Raw genomic sequence first — 12,250 nt, forward strand, 5'->3', positions numbered from 1 at the left:
CCTTTCTCGTCACTACCCGACCGAGGTTAGGGTTGGCACTTACTAAGTACCGCTGTGGTGTACGCATGCCCTTTCTGCGCATGTTTTTCATGTGCAGATCCAGGTACTTCGACTCAGTCCTATCACCCTTGAGGCGAGGTGACTGTTCCAGAGCCTTCGAGGTATATCTGCCGCGTTCGCAGATCGAGGAGTCCCTTTCTACTTTCCCTATTGTATTAGCCCTTATGTATTTTCTTTCTCTGTTAGATATTCTGGAGTTAGACAGTGGTAGACATTCAAAGGCTTGTGGTTTCATGAGATTCGGGGTTTTAGGAAAATGTATTAGTTTTTGAGAGTTAATATTGTGTATGCCGAGCGACACTTTTAAACGCTATTTTATTACACTATTTCTGCTTTAAATTTTTTTCTTCCACAAATTGGTTTATCTTTCGCATTATAGGCTTACCTAGTTGTAGAGACTAGGTGCCATCACGATGGTTCACGAAGGGCGAACCAGGGTTGTGACAGCTGCTATTGCCTTTAAACATCTGATAGTGGTCATTTTGACCACTGGTGAAAATGTGTCTGTATAATATATTCCTTCCCTTTGAATGTCCCCCCCTAACTACTAACCTAGTTGTAGATCGAGGAGTCCCTTTCTACTCTCCCTATTGTATTAGCCCTTCTGTATTTTTTTTCTTTGTTAGATATTCTGGAGTTAGAAACTGGTAGACATTCAAAGGCTTGTGGTTTCATGAGATTCCGAGTTTTGGGAAAATGTATTAGTTTTTGAGAGTTAATATTGTGTATGCCGAGCGGCACTTTTAAACGTTGTTTTATTATACTATTTTTGTTTTAAATTGTTTTCTTATGCAAATTGGTTTATCTTTCACATTTTATGCTTACCTAGTCATAGAGGCTAGGTGCCATCACGATGGTTTACAGAGGGCGAACCGGGGTCGTGACAAGTTGGTATCAGAGCTCTAGGTTCATAGGAGTTATGAATCACAAGCCGGTTTATTAGAATCTCGCTGATCGGTATGGAGACGTCTGTACTTATCTACGAGAGACTATGTAACTGTTTGGAAAATTCCACTTCATTTGATTTCCTTGTCGTGCGTGATTTTGACATCACAATTATAAACTTTTGTCTTCTATTCTCTCACAGATGCTAAGTACACGCGCTACCCAAGATGATCAGGCACCTGCGCCCCCTGCTGCAGCCGTCAGAGGCTGGGGCCGGGGTAGAGGCCAAGGACGCGCACGTGGTGCAACCAGAGTACCTGTGCGAGCTGCCATCGAGGTACCACCAGCAGTTCCAGCCAGAGTCCAAGCACCTGATACGCCTACTGCTACTACTACTCCAGCACTTCAGAAGACTCTGGTACATTTCATGAGCATGTACACCACTTTGACTTCCCCTTGCTGCAGCTACATCTCAGGCCAGGGGAGGAGCACAGACTCCCGCCGCCCGCACTCTTGAGCAACGAGTGCATGTTGAGCAGGTCCTTGAGATTATTCCTGTACAACCTACAGTCCGAGGTCAGGCCGAGGATAGGGTAGTGGCTTCCGAGGATGAGCAGCTGAGGCTTGAGAGGTTCAAGAAGTACAAGCCTCTTGTATTCAGTGGTTTAGCATCGGATGATGCTCTGGGATTTCTAGATGAGTGTTACCGTATTCTCCGTACCATGGGTATATCAGGGTCGAACGAGGTTTCTTTCACTACTTTCCAGGTTCGAGGTATTCTTCGTACCATGGGTATATCAGGGATGTATGGCGCACAGAGTTTGAGCATTTGCGCCAGGGTGCTATGACTGTCTCAGAGTATGCTGTCCATTACACTAGTTTGACTAGACATGCACCAGCCTTGGTTTCTACTATTCGCGAGAGGGTTCGCCGGTTTATTGAAGGGCACATCAGGTTAGCATGGCTCGTGAGTTGGAGATGGATATTTCTTATCAGCAGGTGGTGAGCATTGCTAGGAGGATTGAGGGTATGCATTCTAGAGAGAGAGAGGAGAGGGAGGCCAAAAGGTCTCAAGAGTCGGGCCATTATTCTGGTGCCCGTGCCCCAACTGCAGGTCGTCATGGTATGGGTTACATGAGTCGCCATGTTCATTCAGCTCTTCCAGCGGCTAGTGGTATTCCAGCTCTTCCTAGGTATTAAGAGCCTTATTATGCACCTCCAGTTTCTAGCGCGCCTCCTGCGCGGGGTAATTTCAGAGGTCGGTCCAGCAGACCTGGCCTGAGCCAGTCACAACCACCACGTCCTCCCAGAGCTTGTTTTGAGTGTGGTGACACACACCATATGGTAAGGGATTGCCCTAGACTTGGGAGGAGTGCGCCTCCACAGACTTATCAGCCACATCGTGCCCCACAAAGTCTTAGGCTATGGTTACAGCTCCAGTTGCTACCCCACCTGCTCTGCCAGCTAGAGGTGGAGGTCGGGGAGGTAGAGGTCGCCCTAGAGGGGGAGGCTAGGCCCGATATTATGCCCTTCCTACTCGTACCGAGGCTGTTGCCTCTGATTCTATCATCATAGGTATTATACTGGTTTGTCATAGAGATGCATCGGTTCTATTCGATCCAAGCTCCACTTACTCTTATGTGTCTTCTTATTTTGCTTTGTATTTGGGTGTACCTCAGAATTCTTTGAGTTCCCCTGTTTATGTTTCTACTCCTGTGAGAGATTCTCTTGTTGTGGACCATATTTATTGGTCATGTATGGTTGTTCTTAGTGGTTTTGAGACCAGAGCTGATTTATTGTTGCTCAGCATGGTAAATTTTGATATTATCTTGGGTATGGACTGGATATCACCCCATTATGCTATTCTTGATTGTCACACCAAAATGGTAACGCTAGCTATGCTAGATGTACCGCATGTTGAGTGGAGGTGTACTTTAGATCACACTCCCAGTAGAGTTATTTCTTTCCTTAAGGCTCAGCGAATGGTTGAGAAGGGATGCGACGTGTATTTAGCCTATGTGAGAAATGTCAGTATTGATACCCCTTCAGTTGATTCAGTACCAATAGTACGGGATTTTTCCGATGTGGTTCCAACTGATCTTACAGGCATGCCGCCTGATAGAGATATTGATTTTGGCATTGATCTGTTGTCGGGCACTCAGCCCATTTCTATTCCTCCGTATCGTATGGCTCCTCCTGATTTGAAGGAGTTGAAGGATCAGTTACAAGAATTGCTTAATAAGGATCCGGCCCAGTGTGTCACCTTGGGGTGCTCCTGTCTTGTTTGTGAAGAAAAAAATGGTTCTATGCGTATGTGTATTGATTATCGCAAGTTGAACAAATCTATAGTGAAGAACCGTTATCCTTTACCTCGTATTGATGATCTGTTTGATTAGCTTCAGGGCGCACGAGTGTTCTCTAAGATTGACTTGCGCTCAGGTTACTATCAGTAGAAGATTCGGGAGCCAGATATTCCAAAGACTGCCTTTAGGACTCGGTGTGGTCATTAAGAGTTTCTTGTTATGTCATTTGGGATGACTAATGCCCCAGTAGCCTTTATGCATTTGATGCACAGTGTGCTCCGGCCGTATCTTGACTCGTTCGTCATTGTCTTTATTGATGATATTCTAGTATATTCCTGGAGTTGGGAAGATCATGAGCAACACCTGAGGACAGTGCTTCAGACCTTGAGAGAAAAGAAGTTAGATGCTAAGTTCTCGAAATGTTAGTTTTGGTTGGATTCCATGGCATTATTAGGCCACGTGGTGTCGAGTGAGGGTATTCAGGTGGATCCGAAGAAAATAGGGGCAATGCAGAGTTGGCCCAGACCATTAGCTACAGAGATCTACATTTTTCTTGGCTTGGCGGGTTATTACCGTCATTTTGTGGAGGGGTTTTCATTGATTGCAGCCGCTATGATCAGACTGACCTAGAAGGGTGATCCGTTCCAGTGGACGGAAGAGTGTGAGGCGAGCTTTTAGAAGCTTAAGACAGCTTTGACTACAACCCCAATTTTGATATTGCCTACAGGTTCGGGGTCTTACACTGTTTATTGTGATGCCTCGAGGATTGGCCTTGGAGCTATTTTCATGTAGGACGGTAGGGTGATTGCCTACGCGTCCAGGCAGTTGAAGGTACATAAGAAGAATTACCCTGTTCACGTCCTTAAGTTAGCTGCCATTGTTCATGCCCTGAAGATTTGGCGTCATTATTTGTACGAGGTTCCTTGTGAGATTTATATTGATCATCGGAGCTTGCAGGACCTGTTCAAGAAAAAGGATCTAAACTTGCGCCAGAGGAGGTGGTTAGAGTTGCTGAAGGACTATGATATCACTATTTTGTATCACCCGGGCAAGGCCAATGTGGTAGCCGATGCCTTGAGTCGCCGGGCAGAGAGTTTGGGGAATTTGGCTTATTTACCAGCATCGGAGAAGCCTTTGGCGATGGATGTTCATACCTTATCCAGCCAGTTTGTGAGATTGGATCTTTTGGAGCCCAGTCGGGTTCTAGCTTGCGTGGTTTCTCGGTCCTCCTTATTTGATCGTATCAGGGAGAATCAGTATGATGAACCTCATTTACTTATACTCAAAGACAAGGTTCAGCATGGTGATGCCAGGGATGTGACTATTGGTGATGATGTGGTATTGATGATGCAGGGTCGGATTTGTGTACCCAATGTTGATGGGCTTCGGGAGTTGATTCTGGAGGAGGCCCATAGTTCGCGGTATTCCATTCATTCGGGTGCCGCGAAGATGTATTAGGATTTGAGACAGCACTATTGGTGGAGGCAGATGAAGAAATACATAGTTGGATTTGTAGCTCGGTGCCTCAACTATCAGTAGGTGAAGTATGAGCACCAGAGACCGGGTGGGTTGCTTCAGTAGATAGAGATTCCGGAGTGGAAGTGGGAGCGAATCACCATGGACTTTGTAGTTGGGCTCCACGGACATTGATAAAGTTCGATGCTATTTGGGTGATTGTGGATCGACTGACCAAGTCTGCGCACTTCATTCCTGTGTGTACTACTTATTCCTCAGAGCGATTGGCAGAGATTTATATCCGGGAGGTTGTTCGTCTACATGGTATTCCGGTTTCCATCATTTCCGATAGGGGTACTCAGTTCACATCACGATTTTGGAGGGCTATTCAACATGAGTTGGGTACTCGGGTGGAGTTGAGTATAACATTTCACCCTCAGACGGACGGACAGTCTGAGTGCACTATTCAGATTCTTGAGGATATGCTCCGTGCGTGTGTGATTGAGTTTGGAGGGTCTTGCTATCAGTTCTTGCCATTGGCGGAGTTTGCCTACAACAATAGCTATCATCCCGGCATTCAGATGGCACCGTACGAGGCTTTATATGGTAAGCAATGTAGATCTCCAGTGGGTTGGTTTGAGCCGGGTGAGGCTAGATTATTGGGCACAGACTTGGTTCAGGATGCTTTGGAGAAGGTTAAGGTGATCCAGGATAGACTCCGTACATCCTAGTCCAGACAGAAGAGCTACGCGGACCAGAAGATTTGTGATATTTCCTATATGGTTGGAGAGCGAGTTCTACTTCAAGTTTCGCCTATGAAGGGCGTCATGAGATTTAGAAAGAAGGGAAAGTTGAGTCCGAGGTTTATTGGCCCTTTTGAGATATTGAGGCGTGTTGGGGAGGTTGCTTATGAGCTTGCATTACCTCCTAGCTTGGCAGGAGTTCATCCGGTATTTCATGTTTCGATGCTCCGGAGGTACCACAATGACTCGTCACACGTGTTGGATTTCAGTTCAGTCCAGTTGGACAAGGATCTATCTTATATTGAGGAGCCAGTGGCACTATTGGACAGACACGTTAGAAAGTCGAGGTCAAAAAACATTGCATCAGTGAAGGTTCAGTGGCGGGGTCAGCCGGTCGAGGAGGCGACCTGGGAGACAGAGCAGGATATGCGCAACAGTTACCCTCATATTTTCACTACTTCAGGTATGTCTCTATGCTCGTTTGAGGACGAACGAATGTTTAAGTGTAGGAGGATGTGATGACCCAGCCGGCCGTCTTAAGAATTAATGCCCTAATCTCCTATTAACTTCTTTCCCCGTGTTTATTTCTACTATTTTGATTTACCGGGATGGTCGGTTTTGAGTTTCGGAGAGTTTTGGGACACTTAGTCCCTAAATGAGAGCTTTAGTTTTGGAAATTGACCGTAGTCATAACAGTGTGAAGGCAGCCTCAGAATGGAATTCTGATGGTTCCGTTAGCTCCATTGGGTGATTTCAGGTTTAGGAGAGTGTTCGGGTTGTGTTTTGGTGGTCCGTAGCTAATTTAAGCTTGAAATGTCGAAAGTTGAATTTTTGAAGTTTCCGGTTCGATAGTGAGATTTTGATCCGAGGGTCGGAATGGAATTCCAGAAGTTGGAGAAGCTACGTAGTGTTGAATGTGACGTGTGAGCAAAATTTTAGGTCATTCGGACGAAGTTTGATAGACTTTTTGATCGAAAGCGTATTTTTAGAGTTTTTGAAATTTTTAGGCTTGAATCCGATGCTAAATTGGTGTTTTGATATTGTTTTGAGCGTTCCGAAGGTTGGAACAAGTTTGAATCAAGTTATGGGATATGTTGGTAGGTTTGGTTGATGTTCCGGGGGCCTCGGGTGTATTTCGGATGCTCAAACGGCACTTTTGGTCTTTGGGAGATTGCTGATTTTCTGGTATTTTTGCAGCAGTGATTTGTTCATTACGATCGCGTGAGATCACCTGCGATCGCGTAGAGTAAGTTGAGACCAGGCATTTTTTGTGAATTGCGATCGCCGAGGAAGGAGTTTGATCGCATAGGGTGAGTTATTGGTCATTGCGTTCGGATAAGGACTTGTGCGTTCACGTAGAAGGACTTGGTGTGGAAGTGGGGTGATGGAATTTTCTTTATGTGATCGCATAGAGCGGGTCGCGATCGCGTTGCTTGAGGATGTTGTTTTATGCTATCACATAAGTATTTCTGCGATCGTATATGGTTAAATCTGGGCAGTATTTAAATAGCCCATCCGCGACCCTTCTTCATTTTTCTACCATTTTTGAACAGGATTGAAACTTTTGGGGGTCATTTTTGAGGAAACCAAAACGAAATCACTTGAAGGTAACATCTTTGACTTCATAACTCGTTTATATGTGATTAAAGACCTAATTAGTGGTGAAAAATTTGGGAAAAATGGGTAATTAGGGCTTGAGATTAAGAGACCTTAACATGGGTATTTGAGGGATCAATTGAACTACGATTTCAGTGTTCTTGTTATGTATAGACTCGTAAGAGTTCGAGATTTTTGAAAATATAAATTTCACCCAATTCTGAGACGTGGCCCCGAGGGGCGTTTTGGTCATTTTACCTAATTTCGCGTATTAGCTTAGAATTTAATTGTAGAATCAGTTACTTGAAGTGTTATTTACATTATGCAACTGAATTGAATAGATTTGGTCCATTTGGATTCGAGTACTCGTGGAAAAGACGTGGTTTCGGGTTGATTTTGAGCTGGTTCGAGGTAAGTGGCTTGCCTAACCTTGTGTAGTGGGACCTTCCCCTTAGGATTTGGTATATTTGATAATTGAAATTCCTTGTACGTGAGGTGACGAGTGCGTACTTGAGCTAATTGTTGAAAATTTGATTTTCCTTAAGTAATTTCAACTGTGTTCCTTTTTCCTATTTTATACCACTACAATTTAAGCCTGCTGTTAGCTTAGAAAAAGCATGTTTAATTGACTTAATTGCTTATTTGCTTAAACTACCTTAATTATATTATGTGAAGCATGTTCGGTTAGAATTACATGTTTTACTTGGTTCGAAATTGTGCTTAATTGAGTATTCTTGTGTTGCGGCTGTATGTTTTTCTTTGAGACTACAGGATGGTATCCCAGGAGATCCCCAGTACATACTTATAATTTGAGCTGAGGTGCGGGATACCGAGAGATCTCTGGCACGTATATTGAGGATACTAAGAGATCCTCGGGATATCAAGAGATCCCTAGCATATATTGAGGATACCAAGAGATACCTGGCATACACTGAGGGTACTAAGTGATCCTCGGGATACTGAGAGATCCCCAGTTATTATCCTTGCGGAGAGTGGTATTTCTTTGTGATTCTTTTTATCTCTGTTCTAGTTATTGTATTCCTTATTATCCTGTATTAAATTTTTATTGTCTGCTTTCAACTGTACTGCTTTTCTTACTCTGTCATCCCTTGTATTTTATTTAATCTCAATAGGGCCCTGACCTTTCTCGTCACTACCCGACCGAGGTTAGGCTTGACACTTACTAAGTATCGCTGTGGTGTACTCACGCCCTTTTTGCGCATGTTTTTCATATGCAGATCCAGGTACTTTGACTCAGTCCTATCACCCTTGAGGTGAGGTGACTGTTCCAGAGCTTTCGAGGTATATCTGCCGCATCCGCAGATTGAGGAGTCTCTTTCTACTTTCCCTATTGTATTAGCCCTTATGTATTTTCTTTCTTTGTTAGATATTCTGGAGTTAGACAGTGGTAGACATTCAAAGGCTTGTGGTTTCATGAGATTCCGTGTTTTAGGAAAATGTATTAGTTTTTGAGAGTTAATATTGTGTATGCCGAGCAACACTTTTAAATGCTGTTTTATTACAGTATTTCTGTTTTAAATTATTTTCTTCCGCAAATTGATTTATCTTTCGCATTTTAGGATTACCTAGTTGTAGAGACTAGGTGCCATTATGATGGTTTACAGAGGGCGAACCGGAGTTGTGATAGCTGCTATTGCCATTTAACATCTGATAGTGGTCATTTTGACCCCTGGTGAAAATGTGTCTGTATAATATATTCCTTCCCTTTGAATGTCCCCTCCAACTACTAATCTAGCCTTGAGTCTCTCTATTGAGCCATCTGACTTGTGCTTGATTTTGTAAACCCATTTGCAAGACAATGCCTTCTTCCCTTTAGGTAATAGCACGACATTCCAAGTATGGTTCTCTTGTAGAGCTGCAATTATTGAGTCCATGGCTTTTTGCCAACCAGGATGTATAGAGGCTTGAGAATAACTAACTGGCTCTTGTACTTTTGAAATGGACTGCATGATGTGTTGATTATGTGTTGATAAGGCTCCAAAAGAGTAAACATTAGTCTTAGCAGGGTGTGCTAGACAAGAATCAGTAAACTGAGTGAGAAAGATGTTATTACAAATGTAATCCTTGAAATGGCTTGGCCATTGAGTTTCTCTACCAGATCTCCTAGGTACATGTGGTGTCAAATTATGATAAAGAGAATTGATCCTAGGTGAATGAGAGCTAGATGTGGGACTGTTTCTAGATAAATGTCCAATGTGAGTTAAATGGAAACTAGCTAGGATTGCAGAAGAAGGGAAACTCTTACTATTGCTGCTAGAACTAGGTGAATTGAAGTTATGGGGTGAGTGATCACTAGTAGGAATTGGAGAGTCAAGAGAGTCTTCATTTAGTGAAGGGGGAATTAGTGGAGATATATGACAAGTGGTATCTGTTGGAGAAGTGATAGGGAATATAGAATCTGAAGAGGATGAAGTAGGGTTAGAAGCAAATGGATACTAATCCTCAAAGAAGTGAACATCTCTAGATATTGCAACCCTCAACGTGTCTAATTCCAACAATTTGTATCCCTTTTGTCCTAGAGGATAACCCAAAAATACACAAGCTTTTGCTCTTGAGTCAAATTTACTTCTTCTATTAGACAGGGTAGACATATAACATAAACAACCAAAACTCTTAAGGTGATTATAAGATGTAGGTTGGTTAAACAACACATAAAAAGGTGTCTTGCCTTTGAGAACTTTGGAAGGTAACCTGTTAATCAAATAAGTAGCTGTTAGTAAACATTCTCCCCAATAGGCAATAGGAACATGTGATTGAAATAATAGAGCTCTAGCAATTTCCAAAAAATAAATGTGTTTCCTTTCAACTACTCCATTTTGTTGATGGGTTGCTACACAACTTGTTTGATGATGAATCCCTTATGAGGAAAGGAAGGCAGATTCTTGACTGCCTCTTCCAAGCTCAAATGCATTGTCTGTTCTTAGCTTTTGTATTTTGACTCCAAACTACCTTTCAATCATGACTAAGAAGTTTTTCAAAACCCCAAATGCATTGCTCTTTTTGCTTAATAGAAATGTCTAAGTTCCTCTAGTGTAATCATCCACAATAGTTAAAAAATATTTATATCCATTATAAGTAGGGACCTTGTAGGAACCACAAACATCAACATATATTAATTCAAATGCTCTTTTTGTTTTGATTTGACTTAAAGGAAATGGAGATCTAGTTTGTCTAGCTTTGGGGCAAACATCACAAAAACATATAAAATTGAAAGGAAAAGAGATAAAACTGAAGTATTTCATTGATGAAAAAGGTAGATGCCCCAATCTAATGTGCCAAAGGTTTACATAAGAGATAGTATTTGTAGAAAAAGGAAAAAGGTACTGAAAACTTAACATAATCACTATGCTTAAAAGATGAAACTATATTTTCTTGAGTACTATTCCTAGATTTGATAGCAGTAGGTTCCAATAGATATAATACCTCTCTTACTTTACCAAAAACTTGAGCACTCTTCATTAAAGAGGCCTGCAATAGACATTGATTAGAAGAGAATGAGATAATGCAAAGAAACTATAAATAAAACATATTAACAGATAATAAATTGTATCTGAAAGTAGGTACATAAAGACTTTCTCCAGAACGTAGTTAGGAAGAATGGATATCTTTCCTATGTGAGTGACAGTTATCCTAGTTGATTCAGGAAGGTTAATGTGTAGAGACACATTGAGAGGGGTAAGTAAAATAAAAGCATTTGAATCAAAACATATATGTTCAGAGGCCCCTGAATCTATTATCCAAGTGCTAGAATTAAAGACTGAAAAACAAGATCCAGAGTATTTCACAATTGTACCAGCAACTGCATTTGCCTTTACTTCTGAATTTGAACTCCCTAAATTTGAGACTTTGACCTGCATGATTAAATGCATTAGTTGAGAGAACTGGTCCTTAGACAAATATTGTTCCAATGCATCATTGTAATTGTTGTTGGCATCTCCTCCTTTTTCCTCTAAACAAAGCCCCATTACTCCTGATAGATCCTTGACCTGTCTTGCCATTTGTGAACTCAAAATTTTCAGGAAACACTATAATTTTGTAGCAATCTGCCACTGAGTGCCCTATTTTCTTACAGTAGGACCAAGACACATTGGGATTAAACGTTAATTTCTTTGCCTTAGCACTAGGTAGTTTTGGATTTTGATTTCCAGATCTTTGAAAACTATATTGGTTCTTTGAAACTTGGTATCCTACCATGAAAGCTGAAGAATCAGAAGATATCAAAGGATTAACATATATCTCTCTCTAATTCTCATCTTGAAGAATGAGTGAATAGGTATGATTGATATTTGGCAGAGGATTCATCATTAAGATGGTTCCTCTAGCTTGACCATAGGATTCATTCAAGCCCATGAGGAATTGAATCAACCTTTCACCCTCTTGTGATTTTTCCAACAATTGCTTTCCATCACACACACAAGTGCAATTATATTTCATGTTTGATTTCAATGAATCCAATTCATCCCATAGGCGTTTGAGTTTGGTGAAATAAGTTGCTATGTCATTTGTTCCCTGTGATAATCCATGTAACTCCTTCTATAGGTGATATAATTTTGCACCATTGAACTGCCCAAATCTGTGTTCAAGACTAGTCCACAGATCCATTGTAGATTTGGAATAAATGACACTGTCTCCAATGTCTTTGGACAGTGAGTTGAGTAACCATGAGGTGACCATGTCATTACACCTACTCCATGGTTGATGATCCTTCGAGGTTGCAACAGGTGATGGGAAACTTCCATTGATGAATCCCAGCTTATTCTTTACTGAGAGAGCTATCAACACAGATCTCCTCCAGGCTTCTAAACCTCTGTCATCGAAGACTGCATTCACTAGACTCATTCCAGGTGCATCTGAGGAATGAAGGAAGTAGGGGTAATTTGGGTCAAGATTGACACCACTTCCTGCAGTAGCTGGAACTACTGAGGTTTCAGCAGTATCAGGCATGGTGAAACAAATGAATTAGTGATAGAAATTCAAGAAAAGAAAGCTGAATTCTCGAGAATCGAGCTACTGCTCTGATACCATGAAGGAAATAGAATATAAGAATTGTAGAAAATTTCCTATGTATTACTTTCTTTGCAAGACACTGTATATATACAACTATATGTCACTCAATATGTAAAATCTGATGTAAATAAGCTATAAAAGAAAATGATAAATCCTATACACTTGCTCTAATTCTATTGG

General features: G+C 41.8%; 1 protein-coding gene across 1 annotated transcript; it reads right to left on the minus strand.

Annotated features, from left to right (window-relative positions):
- Positions 1-11,596: 11,596 nt before the first annotated feature.
- On the minus strand, positions 11,597-12,007 carry LOC142170144 (uncharacterized). The gene has a single exon (XM_075231967.1). It carries the CDS (start codon positions 12,005-12,007, stop codon positions 11,597-11,599), a length of 411 nt encoding a protein of 136 aa, XP_075088068.1.
- Positions 12,008-12,250: the final 243 nt, after the last annotated feature.

Source organism: Nicotiana tabacum, chromosome 16 (assembly GCF_000715075.1).
Source record: "Nicotiana tabacum cultivar K326 chromosome 16, ASM71507v2, whole genome shotgun sequence".
NCBI classification, from domain to species: Eukaryota; Viridiplantae; Streptophyta; class Magnoliopsida; order Solanales; family Solanaceae; genus Nicotiana; species Nicotiana tabacum.